Raw genomic sequence first — 19,200 nt, forward strand, 5'->3', positions numbered from 1 at the left:
CTCTATACACTACAAGAGGGAGGGAGGGGACTCACTTTGCGATCTCCGTGATGTTGCCCAGGAGTGTGAACTGCTGAGCAATCTCCTGGCATTTCTGGAACAGAACACAGAAGGACAAAAAGACAAGTCTCTCCCCCCCGTCTCTCTCCCGCGTGTATCCCCCTCGTGTCTCCCCGTGTCTCGCCAGTGTCTCCCCTCCACGTGTCTCCCCCTGGTCTCTCTCTCTCCCCGTGTCTCCCCAGTGTCTCCCCACTGTCTCTCTCTTTCTCCAGGTCTCCCCTCTGTGTCTCCCCCTCGTGTCTCCCCCTGGGTCTGTCTCCCCTCCGTCTCTTTCCCCCCGTCTCTCTCTCAGTGTCTCCCCTCCACGTGTCTCCCCCTGTCACTCTCTCTCCCGTGTGTATCCCCTCAGGTCTCCCCCTCTTGTCTCCCCCCGGGTCTGTCTCCCGTGTCTCTCTCCCCTCCATCTCTCTCTCCGTGTCTCCCCCATGTCTCCCCCGTATCTCTCCAGTCTTTCCCCCGTATCTCCCCCTGTCTCTGTCTCTCCCCATGTCTCCCCTGTGTCTCCCCCCCGTGTCTCCCAGTGTCTCTCTCTCTCCCCGTGTCTCCCCGCGTCTCCTCATGTCTCCCCGTGTATCTCTCTGTCCCAGTGTCCCCTCTGTATCTCCCCCCTGTGTCTCCCCCCCACGTGTCCCCCCCACGTGTCTCTCCCCCATGTCTCCCCGTGTCTCTCTCTGTCTCCCCATGTCTCTCCTCTGTGTCTCCCTCCCACGTGTCTCCCCCATGTCTCCCCGTGTCTCTCTCTGTCTCCCCGTGTCTCCCCGTGTCTCCTCTCACGCTATGCTGTGCCCTGAGGACGTGGCCGAGCCGCGAGTACTCCTCGTGGTGTCTTTCAGAGTCCCGAGCCTCTCGTCGAGACACAAACTCAAAGTCCGAGTCTGGCAGCGGAGGTGGTGCCGGAATCTACAACCACAAAATCACACAACCACAATCAGCATCACCACAATCACTATACAACCACACAACCACCATCGTAATCACAATCACCACAATCACAACCACAATCACTACCACACTTATAACCACAATCACTACAACCACCACAACCACAATCATCACTACCACACTCATAACCACAATCACTACCACAACCACAGCAACCCTGGTGATGAGGAGCGAGACACTGGGACGATGGTGAAGACGATGGTAGTGACGGTGATCGTGAGAGAGACACAGGGCCACTTGGGTAGCGATGAGTCCCTGTCAGCATGGCGATGAGAGAGACAGGGCTACTGTGGTTGTGATGAGTCTCCGTCACCGTGGCGATGAGAGACACAGGACTACTAGGGTAGCGATGAGTCTCCGTCACCGTGGCGATGAGAGACACAGGGCCACTAGGGTAGCGATGAGTCACTGTCACCGTGGCGATGAAAGAGACAGGGCCACTAGGGTAGCGATGAGTCCCTGTCACCATGGCGATGAGAGAGACAGGGCTACTGTGGTTGTGATGAGTCTCCGTCACTGTGGCGATGAGAGACACAGGACTACTAGGGTAGCGATGAGTCTCCGTCACCGTGGCGATGACAGAGACAGGGGTACTGTGATTGTGATGAGTCTCCGTCACCGTGGCGATGAGAGAGACAGGGGTACTGTGATTGTGATGAGTCTCCGTCACCTGGGCGATGTCCACTGGCATTCCGGCCTGGCAGTGCTCCAGGAAGGCGTCCACTCCACGCCGCTGCTTGAGCAGCACCTTGGCACCCGCCAGGTCCCCACTCTCCTTGCAGCGCAGCGCAGCGGCGTGCAGCAGGGTGCGGCGTCGCTGCAGCAGGCGCAGCTGCAGCTGCTGCTGGCAGGCAGCTACACAGTGGGTGGGTGAGTGGGTAGGTGGGTGAGTGAGTGGGTGGGTGGATGGATGGGTGAGTGAGTAGTGAGTGAGTGAGTGGGTGGGTGGGTGAGTGGGTGGGTGATTGAGTGAGTGGGTGAGTGAGTGGGTGAGTTAGTGAGTGAGTGGGAAGGTGAGTGGGGAGGTGATTTACCTGGTGATTTTGTGACTGGCTGGGTAGGTCCAGGAACTGACTGGGTAGGTCCAGGAACTGGCTGGGGAGTGGTTGGAGGAGCCACCTGGACACAAAGACAAAGCTCCCTCGTGTAGCTTTACCAGACTGGCGGGGCAAGTGCTGTTAGCGCCACCATCATCACAACCAATTATCACCACCATCATCACCAACATCATCAACATCGCCATCTATACCACCAATATCCACAATTCGCCACTAAGTGGTGGTGACGTCACCACGGCGCCTGTGCCAGGCTAGGTGCACTTTAACTTTAATGCGACGTGAATTGTCGAATGCCCGCTGGCCGGAGGTCACGGGACAGAACCAGCAGGTGGCGTGGGTCGACTGTGCCAACTTGTTGGGTTTTATCCACCCGGCACTCCGCTCGTTGTTGTGAGCGTCGCTCCTCCGCCCTCCGTTGTTGTTGGAGGGCGACTGCCTCCCACTGCCCAGTAGCGTCCTTCACGAGCTTCCTCCACAGAGGCCGATCTTGACACCGCTGGTACCAGTCATCGGCAAGTCGTCTCAGCTCCACGTCCTCCTGTACCACATCACTCCATCTCTTCTCTAGCCCGTGCCGTGCCCGTTTAGCCCCCTCTATCCAGCCAAACAAAAGCTGTTTAGGCATGCAGTGGCTGGACATGCGGGCTGCATGACCCAGCCGACGCAACCTTGCCTGCCGGAGGAGCTCACCGATGGAACTATGTCTAGATCATTGAAGGATTTGTGAGCTCCTCACAAAATCCAGCCTGGTTAAACCGAGGTTGGATCGTAGGCAGGCCAGGCTAAATGTTTCTAACCAATGAAGATGTTCCTTTAGGGGGGGCCACGTTTCGCAAGCATAGAGAAGGGAGGTCATGACTGGCCGAGATTATCCGAAGCTTCGTGTGGAGTGACAGACCAAGTAGCTTTCCCACAGCGTTACGGAGCCGTTGAAAAGATAATTATAATGCCGCTCGACTGATTCGGAGTGAGACCTCTGCTGTCAAACCAGAGCTGGTCATAAGCACACTGCCCAGGTATGGAAAACTCTCCACTCTCTCCACAACTGCCCCATCACCAATGGGGAGATGAGGGGGTAGAGTGTTTGATGCCACAAAATACCCAGGCAGGTGCTTCGGTTTGGTGGGGCCGATTATAAGGCCCCACCTCTGAGAGGCACCCTCCAGATTCAGCAGCAGCGCCTCCAAATCCTCCTCTGAGTGAGCAGTAATCACCAGATCATCAGCATGAGTGAGCATGATTGACCAATAGGGAGCCATACCTTGACCGCAACCGGGCATCGATCAGTCTCCCATTGCATCTGTACCAGATGGAGATTCCTCCAGTACAGCCATAGAAGGCTTCACAAAAGACATGATCGAAAAATGTCGCACCCCAAGGTGAACAGGAAATGACTCCGACTCCTGGACGCATAGCTTTACCCAGGCCCGCTCACTAACATGAAGACCCTCATTGATTGTGGGCATGAAGAACTGTCCACAGCCCTAGGCTGTTGATGTATCATAGGCCTTGATCAGGTCAATAAAGCAGAGATGTAGGTCTTGTTGGAATTCCCTACACTTCTGCTGTAGCAGATGGACAGAGAACATGGCATCCTAAAACCACATTGGGGCTCCACAAGCCTCTCCTCAGCATGCCTGGCAAGGCGATGTTGAATAATCCTTGCCAGGACCTTTCCCGGCACACTGAGGAGTGAGATGCCCATGTAGTTGTTACAGTCTGTGCGGGCCCCCTTCTTGAAGAGGGGGACTACCAGGGCATCCTTCCAATCCTGCAGAACCCGTCCAGTGGTCCAGACTGTTGTTATGATGTCATGTAGGGCAGTCTGTGCATAAACGCCACCCTCCATCAGCATTTAACTTGGCAGATCATCTCTGCCTAGTGCTTTTCCTGATCTCAGACTCTGGATCGCCTTCCGTACTTCCTCAACAGATGGCACTTCAGCCAGCCACTCACAGGGGGTGACTGCTTCTTCCAATATTTGAGGCACAGCAGCACCAACAGGGTCATCCCCACTTTGCACCACAATGTTTTCCAGGCTCAGGAATCCCCCCCCCCACCCCTGCAAGACCTCCTCAGCAACCCGCGACCACCACCTATCCTTGAGGCGCCTCACACCTCTCCAAATCTCGAAGCGAAGGCTGCGGTAAGCCTCCTCATTCTCCGACGTGGGATGCTGTATATGTTGGGAGTGCGCCTGTCGCTATTTCTCAGTCAGCCGGAACACCTCCTGTCAGCCAGGGTCTCTGGGAAGGTTTGGACCGTGCACCCAAAGCAGCCATTGTAGTTGCATGAGCCACAGTCCTAAATCTCGCATAAGTAACCACGGCCACCACTCCTCGCTTGTGGTTGATGGGAAGGCGAACCCACAGTAGCCTGGGGCTTACAGTTTCCCACACCTCACCGCCATGCTCCCACGCCGCCTTCATTCTTTTGTTCAGAAGAGCCACTCCCTGTTGTTTGACAGTCTCCTGCCCCGAGTAGAGGACTGTCCACCCCTCATAGTGACTGGAGCCAGAGCCAGTCCAACGGATCTCCTGAATAACAGAGATCCGGTCCAGCTCCCAACAGAATAGTGGTAACCTCTCCTCCGCAGTGAGCGTTTGAACATTCCACTCGCAGTGGCTTTTTGCTGTTTCTGGAGGAACCCCGAGGGTAAGGATTCAGTCTCCTGGCTCCGCCAAATGGGGTTTGGCCAGGAGACCTCATAGACGCCTGTCCCCCCGGGCCTCTGGCACAAGCTTCATTCTATTCTATGGTTCTTTTGATAAAGTCACGTAGATAGAAAAAAACAAGCGGTCGACCGCTTGTGTTGCGATCGAAATGTCGTAATATTCACTTTTTTTTATTTTATTGTTAAAGAACCATAGAATATGAATTCCTGCAGCCATGAAAGTTAAGTCAAAATTTAAGCTTCATTCTATATTTTCCATATGGGTTTGTGGTAGTTGATATGAAGGTGGAGGGGTTAACAGCCCCTCGCACCCATCCAGAGCCCCAAGTTTGGTCACTGTGGTGGCTACAAGCACCATGAGGAAATTAGCCGATTTTGGAATTGGCCTTCCATCCATGGTATTGCTCTTATGCACCACCACCATCACCACCATCATCATCACCACCTCCATCATTACCACCACCACCTCTCTCTCCCTGTACCAAGCAGGTAGCGGGAACTCTCTCAACACTCTCCCCACCCTCCCCAACGTCGCCTCTCTCTCCACTTACCCCACTCTCCCAAACTCTCCTCGTACCAAATGGGTAGCGGAAGTTCTCTCCCCACCCTCCCCACCCTCCCCACTCTCCCCACTCTCCTCACTCTCCCCACTCTCCCCACTCTCCCCACTCTCCTCGTACCGAGCGAGTAGCAGCAGGAGCTCTCTCCATCTTCTCCCCACTCCTCTGCCCACTCTCCCCCGTCTCCATCTCCGCGCTCTGCAGGTCTCCGTGTCTGTCCAGGCTCGCCAGGGAGGCAACGACAGCGTCCTCACCCCCCGATCCCACGACTCCCGGGATGGGAGGGAATGCTGGGGGAGACATGGGGGGAGCGTAACATGGGGGAGACGCGGGGAGATGAGGGGAGACTTGGGGAGATGCGAATGGATATGAGCGAATATGTTAATGAGCATGCGAGTATGGAGTATCTGTGATGTGTGTGTGGGTGCACGTGTGTGGTGTGTGTGTGTGAAGGTAGGTGCTCGTAGTATGTTGTGGGCTATACAGGAGAATATTTTATCTGTTAGTGTATTATCGAGATGTTTATTAGTGCCCATTAATATAACGTGCATGATTGTTTAACGTCTATAGTTTGTTTGAACATTTTTGTCAACTGCATGCGTGTACAGTATCTGTATTATTAGTATCTGTATTGTTAATATCTCTGTGTTAGTCATGTCTTGTATTGTTTTATGTCTGTGTTATTTGTGTCCTCGTGTCTGTGTGTTTGTGTATTTGTTTGCGTGTGTTCTTGTCTGTGTATGTTTAAAGAAAGCATGTTGTAGTGGGGAGCGGTAGTGTAGCGTGGGGTGTACTGTAGGGTGGGGTGTACTGTAGGTTGGGGTGTATTCTTCTGGGATCCCTCGTAGTCCGGGTGTCACTCGTCCGTGTTGTGAGGTGGACCTGGCTGGCCATGGGTCTGGAGATGGCTGAACAGGCCAATCCGTGACCTGCAGATCTTGGCACAGTGGGGGCACCAGGATGGTCCATCCTGGAGTTCCCACTCCTTGTTGTCTCTGTCTCTGATGTATGTTGCTTTGCGGCGTGCTCTTATCCTGGCTATCAACTCTCTTCGCACGGCCTCAAAATGCTGAGTTCCATTGTTTATTTTGGCCCTCCATGATGGTCTATCAAGAGCATAGATTTCCCAGTTGTTTGGATCTACGTGGCTTCGCTTGAGGTGCATTTTAAGGTTGTCACAGAAACGCTTCCTCTGACCTCCGGGGGCAACGTGATCCAGCGCTGAGCTCGGAATAGAAGATTTGCTTAGAAGTTGGACTTTCTAACTCCCTCTTTACCAACCAATGACACCGTTCCACATCTGATGGTCTCTCCAAACTCGAGTATTGAAGTCGCCGAGGAGAATCGGCTTGTCAACTTTTGGTGTCCCCTGAAGGATTTGTTTGAGTCGGCTGTAGTCGGTCTCCTTGGTGTCTTCTTCAGAGTGCAGCGTTTATGAATAGGTGCTGATGATGGTTGCTTTTTGGTCTTTTGCGAGTTTCAGGCGTAGGGTCATGAAACGCTCATGGATACCAATTGGGAGCCCACTTGAGCTGTTGATGAGCACGTTGTCTATTGCAAACCCTACGCCATGCAGGCGTCGTTTATGCGCTGGTTTAGACTTCCACAAGAAGGTGTAGCCTCCACTTAGCTCGGTCAGTTGGTCTTCGTCCGCCAGACGGGTTTCACTGAGGACGGCAATATGGATGTTAAATCGTCTCAGCTCGCGCGCCACAAGAGCTGTTCGGCGCTCTGGACGTTGCTAGCTTGGGTTGTCTGTGAGAGTCCTGACATTCCACGATACAATGTTTAGGCTACATTTCTTTTGTGTTTCGACTACAATTATTGATGCTCCCTTTGGTCGCGGTAAGCCAGACAGGATGTTGCTAGGCAGGCTATGTTTAGGGCACCTTTTCTAGCCCCCTCCCCATTTGGGGTGAGCAGAGTGGATCCTGGTGGGCTGCTCAGTCACAGCTACAGCTGCCGGGATGCACTCCTGCCTAATCCGAGTGCATGACGACCTTCTAATAGCCCCCGCCTTGGTGCTGGGTTGTGACTAGGAGCTTCAAGCTGCATAGGCCTGCCCCGCTCGCCACTTGCCAATCGCCCAAGGGCTTTGGGCGTGTAGTGTGGTAGTGCGATGGCACAGTTGCCCAGGAGGGTGCCAGTGCGTGAATTAATTTACGTGCAGTGTCTGTTGCACACCAGCCTACTGCACGGGGCTTAACCAGGAACCAAGCCTGGGTCCAATGGCAATGTAGAAAACCAAGACGACTGGAAGGCTTGCCCTGAAACACCAGACATACAGTGGCACCTCCGCCATATGCCGTTGGCCACTTGGTATCCACCTGGGATTTTGTCAGGGTTTACTCCCTTAGCCTAAGCGGTGGCTAACCAGAGCCCCGTTAGCCAGTGCCTCTCCAGGTGAGTCCAGACAGGCCTCCATGAAGCGGCCCAGGTGGTCGAACCACCCACCATACTTCACCCTGTCTGGCAATCCTGTTCTTTAACTGTTACCACCTCCCACGACGTGGACGAGGGGTTGGGGTGTACTGTAGCGTGTTTATGTAGCCCACATGCCCAGCCACCGCATGCCCAAGTGGCTTCTGTTTGGCCGCGTTGAGGGGGCTAAACTAAACGGGTGCGACATGGCCTGGAGAAGAGATGGACTGATGCGGTATGGGAGGATGTGTATCTTGACACCGCTGGTACCAGAGACGCCCAGAACAACAAGCGGAGCGCGGGGTGGCTAAAATGCAGCAGGTTGGCACAGTAAGGGGTACAGCTGGCGCTGCATCTATCAGTCATCTCAGTCAGCCAACCCATGGCACTTCCTGTCAGCAGCGAGCCTCTGAGACTTCACGTGGCCTCAAACTGCACCTGGCCTGGCACAGCCGCCGTGGTAACGTCACCGTCACTTCGTGGGGAATGGCGGTTGTATTGGTATTGGAGTATCCGTGGGTTTGGGAGTGAGTGTGTAATGAGTATCTGTAGGTTGTGAGTGAGTGTGTAATGAGTATCTGTAGGTTGTGAGTGAGTGTGTAATGAGTATCTGTAGGTTGTGAGTGAGTGTGTAATGAGTATCTGTGGGTTGTGAGTGAGTGTGTAATGAGTATCTGTAGGTTGTGAGTGAGTGTGTAATGAGTATCTGTGGGTTGTGAGTGAGTGTGTAATGAGTATCTGTGGGTTGTGAGTGAGTGTGTAATGAGTATCTGTAGGTTGTGAGTGAGTGTGTAATGAGTATCTGTAGGTTGTGAGTGAGTGTGTAATGAGTATCTGTAGGTTGTGAGTGAGTGTGTAATGAGTATCTGTGGGTTGTGAGTGAGTGTGTAATGAGTATCTGTAGGTTGTGAGTGAGTGTGTAATGAGTATATGTGGGTTGTGAGTGAGTGTCTAATGAGTATATGTGGGTTGTGAGTGAGTGTGTAATGAGTATCTGTAGGTTGTGAGTGAGTGTGTAATGAGTATCTGTGGGTTGTGAGTGAGTGTGTAATGAGTATCTGTAGGTTGTGAGTGTGTGTGTAATGAGTATCTGTAGGTTGTGAGTGAGTGTGTAATGAGTATCTGTGGGTTGTGAGTGGGTTTGTGACGAGTATCTGTAGGTTGTGAGTGAGTGTGTAATGAGTATCTGTAGGTTGTGAGTGAGTGTGTAATGAGTATCTGTGGGTTGTGAGTGGGTGTGTAATGAGTATCTGTAGGTTGTGAGTGAGTGTGTAATGAGTATCTGTGGGTTGTGAGTGAGTGTGTAATGAGTATCTGTAGGTTGTGAGTGAGTGTGTAATGAGTATATGTGGGTTGTGAGTGAGTGTCTAATGAGTATATGTGGGTTGTGAGTGAGTGTGTAATGAGTATCTGTAGGTTGTGAGTGAGTGTGTAATGAGTATCTGTGGGTTGTGAGTGAGTGTGTAATGAGTATCTGTAGGTTGTGAGTGAGTGTGTAATGAGTATCTGTAGGTTGTGAGTGAGTGTGTAATGAGTATCTGTGGGTTGTGAGTGAGTGTGTAATGAGTATCTGTAGGTTGTGAGTGAGTGTGTAATGAGTATATGTGGGTTGTGAGTGAGTGTCTAATGAGTATATGTGGGTTGTGAGTGAGTGTGTAATGAGTATCTGTAGGTTGTGAGTGAGTGTGTAATGAGTATCTGTGGGTTGTGAGTGAGTGTGTAATGAGTATCTGTAGGTTGTGAGTGAGTGTGTAATGAGTATCTGTAGGTTGTGAGTGAGTGTGTAATGAGTATCTGTGGGTTGTGAGTGAGTGTGTAATGAGTATCTGTAGGTTGTGAGTGAGTGTGTAATGAGTATATGTGGGTTGTGAGTGAGTGTGTAATGAGTATCCGTAGGTTGTGAGTGAGTGTGTGATGAGTATATGTGGGTTGTGAGTGAGTGTGTAATGAGTATCCGTAGGTTGTGAGTGAGTGTGTAATGAGTATATGTGGGTTGTGAGTGAGTGTGTAATGAGTATCTGTAGGTTGTGAGTGAGTGTGTGATGAGTATCTGTGGGTTGTGAGTGAGTGTGTAATGAGTATCTGTAGGTTGTGAGTGAGTGTGTAATGAGTATCTGTGGGTTGTGAGTGAGTGTGTAATGAGTATCTGTAGGTTTGTGAGTGAGTGTGTAATGAGTATCTGTAGGTTGTGAGTGAGTGTGTAATGAGTATCTGTAGGTTGTGAGTGAGTGTGTAATGAGTATCTGTGGGTTGTGAGTGAGTGTGTAATGAGTATATGTGGGTTTGTGAGTGAGTGTGTAATGAGTATATGTGGGTTGTGAGTGAGTGTGTAATGAGTATCTGTAGGTTGTGAGTGAGTGTGTAATGAGTATATGTGGGTTGTGAGTGTGTAATGAGTATCTGTGGGTTGTGAGTGAGTGTGTAATGAGTATATGTGGGTTGTGAGTGTGTAATGAGTATCTGTAGGTTGTGAGTGTGTAATGAGTATCTGTAGGTTGTGAGTGTGTAATGAGTATCTGTGGGTTGTGAGTGAGTGTGTAATGAGTATATGTAGGTTGTGAGTGAGTTGTAATGAGTATCTGTGAGTATTTACAGGGCAGAGCTGGAAGCTCGCTGAAGTCCACCGGCTTCCCAGCCTTCAGAGCCTTGATAGCGTCCACATAGCTCTGTACACCGCACAAAGACAAACCCAGCTCATAGACAACCCCAACACACAGGGGGGGGTGGCTTTTCCTGATGACGACCGCTTGTGTTGCGATCGAAACGTCGTAGTTTTTTGTTATTTTCTTTGAACCTATCTGCGTGACTTTACCGAAAGACCCAAAGAATATGACTGCCCATAAACTCAGCACTGCCCATAAACTCAACACTGCACCAGAGACTCAACACTGCACCATAGACTCAACACTGCCCGTAGAATCAGCACTGCCCATAAACTCAACACTGCACCATAGACTCAACACTGCACCATAGACTCAGCACTGCACCATAGACTCAACACTGCCCACAGACTCAGCACTGCACCATAGACTCAGCACTGCCCATAGACTCAACACTGCCCATAGACTCAGCACTGCACCATAGACTCAACACTGCCCACAGACTCAGCACTGCACCATAGACTCAGCACTGCCCATAGACTCAACACTGCCCACAGACTCAGCACTGCACCATAGACTCAGCACTGCCCATAGACTCAACACTGCCCATAGACTCAGCACTGCACCATAGACTCAACACTGCACCATAGACTCAACACTGCACCATAGACTCAACACTGCCCACAGACTCAGCACTGCACCATAGACTCAACACTGCACCATAGACTCAACACTGCACCATAGACTCAACACTGCCCACAGACTCAGCACTGCACCATAGACTCAGCACTGCCCATAGACTCAACACTGCCCATAGACTCAGCACTGCCCATACACTCAGCACTGCCCATACACTCAGCACTGCACCACAGACTCAACACTGCCCATAGACTCAACACTGCACCATATACTCAACACTGCCCATAGACTCAGCACTGCCCATAGACTCAACACTGCACCACAGACTCAACACTGCACCACAGACTCAACATTGCCCATAGACTCAGCACTGCACCACAGACTCAGCACTGCCCATGGGTTACCATGAGAGAGGTTACCAATGTAACTCATGGGCGTAGTTACCGTGGCGATGCGTTCGTGTCTCCGAGCCTTAGCACTGTTCCCCTCCTTCTTGGCCTGAGCTGCGATGTCTCTGTAGGCAGACAGACGAGCCTCCAGCGCGGACAGCGGCGTGTCTACGGGGAGACAGATATGGGGAGTCACGGAGAACCACGGGAGACGCGGGGAGACGCGGGGAGACGCGGGGAGACGCGGGGAGACGCGGGGAGACGCGGGGAGACGCGGGGAGACGCGGGGAGACGCGGGGAGACGCGGGGAGACGCGGGGAGACGCGGGGAGACGCGGGGAGACGCGGGGAGACGCGGGGAGACGCGGGGAGACGCGGGGAGACTCGGGGAGACGCGGGGAGACGCGGGGAGACGCGGGGAGACGCGGGGAGACGCGGGGAGACACGAGGAAACAAACGTGGCGGAGTAGTCACCGGGTAGCGAGGGGGGAGGTTTTGTCTGTGGTTCCGGACCTCCAACTTTGGGACTTGGAGCGACGTTCACCGGCACTGGTGGGAAAATAACCATTGCCAACATCACCAACATCACCACCACCATCACCATCACCACCAACACCACCATCACCACCACCACCACCATCATCACCACCATCACCACCACCATCAACATCATCACCACCATCACCACCACTACCATCACCACCACCACCACCATCAACATCACCAACATCACCACACATCACCACCACCATCACCACCACCATCACCACCACCACCACCACCATCAACATCATCACCACCACCATTATCAACATCACCACCATCACCATCACCACCACAACCATTACCACCACCATCATCACCACCATCACCATCACCAACATCACCACCATCACCAACATCACCACCATCACCAACATCACCACCATCACCACCATCACCACCACCATCACCAACATCACCACCATCACCACCACCATCATCACCACCACCATCATCATCACCATCACTACCACCATGTTAATGATAGTGATGATGATCATGTTGATAGGGATGATGATGTTAATGTTTATAGTGATGATGATCATGTTGATGTTGAGGATATGAATGGTGGTGATTGTTTTGATGTTAGCAGCTGCAGCAGGAGGAGGAAAATTGGAGAAGTCGACACTGGGTATTGATGGTGGTGTTGATGGTGGTGGTGTTGATGGTGGTGGTGTTTATGGTGGTGGTGTTTATGGTGGTGGTGTTGATGGTGGTGGTGTTGATGGTGGTGGTGGTCTTGATGGTGGTGGTGGTCTTGATGGTGGTGGTGGTCTTGATGGTGGTGGTGGTGTTGATGTTGGTGATGGTCATGATGGTACCAGCATGAGGAGCAGCAGGAGGTGAGGTGGTGGAGCATTGGACAGGTCGAGACTGGTGATAGTGGTGGTGATGTTAATGGTGGTGGTGTTTGTGGTGGTGATGGTGGTGGTGATGTTAATGGTGGTGGTGTTTGTGGTGGTGATGGTGGTGGTGATGTTAATGGTGGTGGTGTTTGTGGTGGTGATGGTGGTGGTGATGTTAATGGTGGTGGTGTTTGTGGTGGTGATGGTGGTGGTGATGTTAATGGTGGTGGTGTTTGTGGTGGTGATGGTGGTGGTGATGTTAATGGTGGTGGTGTTTGTGGTGGTGTTGTTAATGGTGGTGGTGTTTGTGGTGGTGATGGTGGTGGTGATGTTAATGGTGGTGGTGTTTGTGGTGGTGATGTTAATGGTGGTGGTGTTTGTGGTGGTGATGTTAATGGTGGTGGTGATGTTAATGGTGGTGGTGTTTGTGGTGGTGATGTTAATGGTGGTGGTGATGTTAATGGTGGTGGTGTTTGTGGTGGTGATGTTAATGGTGGTGGTGATGTTAATGGTGGTGGTGTTGTGGTGGTGATGTTAATGGTGGTGGTGTTTGTGGCGGTGATGGTGGTGGTGATAGTGGTGGTGATAGTGATGGTGATGTTAACGGTGGTGGTGTTTATGGTGGTGGTGGTGGTGATGTTAACGGTGGTGGTGTTTGTGGTGATGTTAATGGTGGTGATGTTAATGGTGGTGGTGATGTTCATGGTGGTGGTGATAGTGGTGGTGATGTTAATGGTGGTGGTGATGTTAATGGTGGTGGTGATAGTGGAGGTGATAGTGGTGGTGATGTTAATGGTGGTGGTGTTTGTGGTGGTGATGTTAATGGTGGTGGTGTTTGTGGTGGTGATGTTAATGGTGGTGGTGTTTGTGGTGGTGTTTGTAGTGGTGATGGTGGTGGTGATGTTAATGGTGGTGGTGATAGTGGTGGTGATAGTGGTGGTGATGTTAATGGTGGTGATAGTGGTGGTGATGTTAATGGTGGTGGTGTTTGTGGTGGTGATGGTGATTTTAATGGTGGTGGTGGTGATTTTAATGGTGGTGGTGATGTTAATGGTGGTGATAGTGGTGGTGATGGTGATGTTAATGGTGGTGATAGTGGTGGTGATGGTGGTGGTGATGTTAATGGTGGTGGTGTTTGTGGTGGTGATGGTGGTGATGTTGATGGTTGTGATGGTGGTGGTGATGGTACCAGCAGGAGATGGAGCAGCAGCAGCAGGAGCAGCAGGAGGAGGAGGAGCGTTGGACAGGTCGACGCGTTCCCCTCTCAACAGCGCAGAGATAACAGCGTCAAACGACTAGCAGGGTCACAGGGTCATGGGGTCACAGGGTTATGGGGTCATGAGATCACGGGGTTATTAGGGTGGGGTTATGGGGTCACGAGGTTATGGGGTCACAGGGTTATGGGGTCACGGAGACAGGGTTATGGGGTCATGGGGTTATGGGGTCATGGGGTTATGGGGCGGAGAAGTGGAGGGGGAGACAACGGCACATTTAGAAACAAATCCTCACATCTATCCCACTCCCCGAGTCTCCCGTGTCTGTCTCCCCCGTGTCTCTCCGTGTCTCTCCAAGTCTCCCCCGTGTCTTCCCGCGTCTCCCCTCGTCTCCAAGTCTCTCCGAGTCTTCCCAAGTCTCCCCCGTGTCTCCACGTGTATCCCGTCTCCCCGTGTTTCCACCGTATCTCCTTTGGGTCCGTCTCCCCCGTGTCTCACCACGTCTCACCGTGTTTCACCGTGTCTCCCCTGTGTCTCCACGTGTATCCCGTCTCCCCGTGTTTCCACCGTATCTCCTTTGTGTCTCGGTCTCTCCCGTGTCACGCCGTGTCTCCCCGAATCTCCCCGTGTCTCACCTTGGCTGTCCGAAAATATGCCATGGCTGTCTCCGTGTCTCCGTGTTTCTTGGCGGCCAGCGCTGCTACCGAGTACTCCCTCTGGCGTTGACGCAGATCCAACAGCAGGGGAGCTACGTGGAGAAGACACGGGGGGAAGACACGGGAGGGACACGGGAGAGACACAGAGAGACACAGACACAGGGAGACACGGGAGAGACACAGGGAAACATTGGGAGACACGTATGTGTGTTGTATGTATGATGTATGTACATTTTATGTATGTTGCATGTGTAGTGACAGGGTGCCATCTGTTGACCGTGAAGGATAACCACGTGTATGGGTCCGCTATATAACATAAGGGGGGTGTAACTGGGCCAAGGGTCAGAGGCGGGGATCAGTCGGGAAGCTCCTGGAACCTGCATGAGCGTTCTAGAAGGGGGGCGTGGCCATGCTGAGGAGGATAAAAGAGGGAGGTAACCGGAGGTTCGGGGCTGTCGTGGGGGGTTCGGGTCCTGGCTGCCGTCGCCGTCTTCGCCGTGATCTCTTCATCGTCGTCCGGCCGTAGAGCCGATCCGCTGTAGGTCCCCATCCTCGTCGCCACTGTTTCGTCAGCCAGCTGATGCCGCCGATGCGGTAGTACCAGTGGGTCAGCTCTACGTAGCCCAGTGTGTGTGTTACTCAGTGACTCTGCCCGTAAAGTGTGAGAAATAAACAAGGAGCCCTCTACAAGTTACGTATCGGAAGCCGCTCACTACACGTGTGTTATATGCATGTTGCATGCGTAGTGACATGGCGCTGACTGCTGTACAGCAGCTGCAGGTAGACACTTAGCGAACACGTCGTTGAGCGCATACACGGTGTGTGTGCCGGCAGGGCGGAGCAACTGGGGCAAGGGTCACGGTAGACCTCGTGGGGAGGCCCTTGGAATCCTCTGGTGGGTTCGAGAAGGGAGGCATGGCTAGGGCGGAGCCAAGCCGCGCCAAGGGGAATAAAAGCAGCGGAGAGTGAGAGCTCTGGGGCTGCCGGTTCTGGGAGTGGACTCGTCTCGTCGTCGTCGCCGCCTTCATCGCTGCCACCTTCGCCCGATCATCAGTTGGCCGTCTCGGTCGACGCCGTTGGTGCAACGGGAACGGGGTCGTGTCTGGGCCGGGTCGTTCGGCAGCGTGATCGTGAGAGAGAGGGGGCCGGAGTTGGTGGCGTGGACGCGGGAGATAATAAAGAGGACGGTGCCCCCTGCGACTACCTCGTCTCCGTCTGAGTGTGTGTGCGCCACACGCCACCCGCACACACACACGCAAGCCTCGAGAAAGAAGAAGAAGAGACCTATGACACTACACATGTATCATCACCACAATCACCATCACAACCACTACCATCATCACAGCAACCATCACCACCATCACTCACATGGATCCTCCGATCCAGATCTGTTCCCGGGCTCTGGCTCCCGTTTCTGTTCCGTTCCTGGTTTTGGTTTCAGCTCCGGTTCCGGACTCATTTTCGGTTTCGCTTGCACTTCCGGTTTGGGTCTCACTTCCGGCTTTTGCTCCGGGCTCACTTCCGGTTTCACGGCTGGTGGCGGCTTCACTTCCGGTTTTGGTGCAACTTCCGGCTTCGGCTTCACTTCCGGTTTGGGTCTCACTTCCGGCTTTTGCTCCGGTTTAACTTCTGGTTTTGGATCCGGTTCCGGCTTTGCCTCCCGGGTTTTGTTTCCTGTGGCCACGGGCGGCGGTATGTCCTCCTCGGAGATGGAGCGGCCGGACTTGGCAGCTTTCAGCAAATCCTGGCAGCTCTGGAGGAGATACAGAGCAGAGTGGGAGGAGACACGGGGAGAGAGAGGAGACACGGAGAGTCGGAGTGAGTCTCTGAGTGAGTCTTTGAGTGAGTGAGTGAGTATATTAGTCAGTCTATGAGTTAGTGAGTCTCTGAGTAATTATCTGAGTGGGTGAGTCTCTGAATGAGTAAGACGCTGAATGCGTGTCTGGGAAGCGTTTCCTGACCTTGAGTCCACGCTCGAATCGACGAGCTTTGGAGCTTTCCCCCGCCAGGCGAGCGTTGGAGACAGCTTCAGCGTAGAGTGAGACACGGGACTCCAGCAGAGACACCATGGGCTGTGCGGGAGAGACACGGAAAGAGTGAGGCATGGTGAGAGTGAGAGAGACACTGTGAGAGAGTGAGAGACACAGAGAGAGAGAGATAACGAGAGAGAGCGAGACACGGGACTCCAGCAGAGACACCATGGGCTGTGTAGGAGAGACACAGGGAGAGTAAGAAACCCAGCAAGAGAGACACACGGGGAGAGTGAGACATGGTGAGAGTGAGACACACGGTCGGTGAGAGAGACACATGGTGAGAGAGACAGGGTACTCTAGCAGAAACACCATAGGCTGTGCAGGAGAGACACAGGGAGACACAGTGAGAGTGAGATAGACAGGAGAGAGACATTGTGAGAGAGACAGAGAGAGACATTGGACTTGGGCCGTACAAGAGACACATGGGGGGTGAGAGAGAGGCAGAGAGACACAGGGAGAATGAGAGAGACAGAGAGAGATACTGGGAGAGTGAAACACATGGTGAGAGAGAGACACGTAGAGAGAGACACGGGGAGCGTGAGAGAGACAGAGAGACACATGGTGAGAGACAGAGAGATACACGGAGAGATACAGGGAGAGTGACAGAGACAGACACAGGGAGAGTGAGACACACAGGGGGAGAGTGAGATACACGGTGAGAGAGAGAGACACGGGGAGAGTGAGAGAGACAGAGAGACACATGGTGAGAGAGACACGGGCCTCCAGCAGGGACACTGTGGGCTGCGTGGGAGAGACACAGGGATAGAGGCAGAGAGAGACACGGGGAGAGTGAGAGACACGGTGAGAGTAAGAAAAACGGGGAGAGTAAGACAGGGAGAGAGGCAGAGAGACTTGGGAAGAGTGAGACACACAGTGAGAGACGGAGAGACATGGGGAGAGTGAGACACACAGTGAGAGTGAGACGGAGAGACATGGGCAGAGTGAGACACACAGTGAGAGTGAGACGGAGAGACATGGGGAGAGTGAGACACACAGTGAGAGAGTGAGAGACATGGGCAGAGTGAGACACACAGTGAGAGACAGAGAGACATGGGGAGAGTGAGACACAGTGAGAGACGGAGAGACATGGGGAGAGTGAGACACACAGTGAGAGAGAGACGGGGAGACATGGGGAGAGTGAGACACACAGTGAGAGTGAGACGGAGAGACATGGGGAGAGTGAGACACACAGTGAGAGACAGAGAGACATGGGGAGAGTGAGACACACAGTGAGAGACAGAGAGACATGGGCAGAGTGAGACACACAGTGAGAGAGAGACGGAGAGACATGGGCAGAGTGAGACACACAGTGAGAGAGAGACGGAGAGACATGGGGAGAGTGAGACACACAGTGAGAGAGAGACGGAGAGACATGAGCAGAGTGAGACACACAGTGAGAGTGAGACAGAGAGACATGGGCAGAGTGAGACACACAGTGAGAGAGAGACGGAGAGACATGGGGAGAGTGAGACACACAGTGAGAGAGAGACAGAGAGACATGGGGAGAGTGAGACACACAGTGAGAGACAGAGAGACATGGGGAGAGTGAGACATACAGTGAGAGAGAGACGGAGAGACATGGGCAGAGTGAGACACACAGTGAGAGTGAGACGGAGAGACATGGGGAGAGTGAGACACACAGTGAGAGTGAGACGGAGAGACATGGGCAGAGTGAGACACACAGTGAGAGGCAGAGAGACATGGGGAGAGTGAGACACACAGTGAAAGAGAGACGGAGAGACATGGGGAGAGTGAGACACAGTGAGAGACGGAGAGACATGGGCAGAGTGAGACACACAGTGAGAGTGAGACAGAGAGACATGGGGAGAGTGAGACACACAGTGAGAGAGAGACGGAGAGACATGGGGAGAGTGAGACACAGTGAGAGACGGAGAGACATGGGGAGAGTGAGACACACAGTGAGAGAGATGGAGAGACATGGGGAGAGTGAGACACACAGTGAGAGACAGAGAGACATGGGGAGAGTGAGACACAGTGAGAGTGAGACGGAGAGACATGGGCAGAGTGAGACACACAGTGAGAGACGGAGAGACATGGGGAGAGTGAGACACACAGTGAGAGTGAGACGGAGAGACATGGGGAGAGTGAGACACACAGTGAGAGGCAGAGAGACATGGGCAGAGTGAGACACACAGTGAGAGACAGAGAGACATGGGGAGAGTGAGACACACAGTGAGAGAGAGATGGAGAGACATGGGGAGAGTGAGACACACAGTGAGAGGCAGAGAGACATGGGGAGAGTGAGACACACAGTGAGAGGCAGAGAGACATGGGGAGAGTGAGACACACAGTGATAGACAGAGAGACATGGGGAGAGTGAGACACACAGTGAGAGACAGAGAGATATGGGGAGAGTGAGACACACAGTGAGAGACGGAGAGACATGGGGAGAGTGAGACACACAGTGAGAGTGAGACGGAGAGACATGGGGAGAGTGAGACACACAGTGAGAGACGGAGAGACATGGGGAGAGTGAGACACACAGTGAGAGGCAGAGAGACATGGGGAGAGTGAGACACACAGTGAGAGGCAGAGAGACATGGGGA

General features: G+C 53.0%; 2 protein-coding genes across 6 annotated transcripts in view; one reads left to right on the forward strand and one right to left on the reverse strand.

Annotated features, from left to right (window-relative positions):
* LOC133361317 (zinc finger protein 91-like) overlaps window positions 1-19,200 on the forward strand; it is a gene marked incomplete at its 3' end in the record, with an annotated part of 1,159,662 nt that overhangs the window by 418,773 nt on the left and 721,689 nt on the right. The window lies entirely within an intron of this gene.
* Window positions 1-19,200, reverse strand: part of LOC133361257 (coiled-coil and C2 domain-containing protein 1A-like) — a 52,871-nt gene that overhangs the window by 25,127 nt on the left and 8,544 nt on the right. For 4 of the 5 annotated variants that reach the window (XM_061580160.1, XM_061580161.1, XM_061580159.1 and 1 more), the window contains exons 5-16: window positions 16,562-16,672; window positions 15,969-16,353; window positions 14,580-14,692; window positions 13,920-14,025; window positions 11,817-11,891; window positions 11,399-11,511; window positions 10,309-10,381; window positions 5,415-5,584; window positions 2,037-2,121; window positions 1,673-1,857; window positions 835-960; window positions 36-94 (exon numbers count right to left, since the gene is read on the reverse strand). In XM_061580160.1, the coding sequence (XP_061436144.1) occupies window positions 36-94; window positions 835-960; window positions 1,673-1,857; window positions 2,037-2,121; window positions 5,415-5,584; window positions 10,309-10,381; window positions 11,399-11,511; window positions 11,817-11,891; window positions 13,920-14,025; window positions 14,580-14,692; window positions 15,969-16,353; window positions 16,562-16,672 (1,601 nt within the window). The remainder of the gene's footprint in view (window positions 1-35; window positions 95-834; window positions 961-1,672; window positions 1,858-2,036; window positions 2,122-5,414; window positions 5,585-10,308; window positions 10,382-11,398; window positions 11,512-11,816; window positions 11,892-13,919; window positions 14,026-14,579; window positions 14,693-15,968; window positions 16,354-16,561; window positions 16,673-19,200) is intronic. The other variant, XM_061580162.1, reaches the window with a different exon arrangement.

The sequence above is a fragment of the Lethenteron reissneri genome, chromosome 72 (assembly GCF_015708825.2).
Source record: "Lethenteron reissneri isolate LAM-NWPU_2019-01 chromosome 72, ASM1570882v1, whole genome shotgun sequence".
NCBI lineage: Eukaryota > Metazoa > Chordata > Hyperoartia > Petromyzontiformes > Petromyzontidae > Lethenteron > Lethenteron reissneri.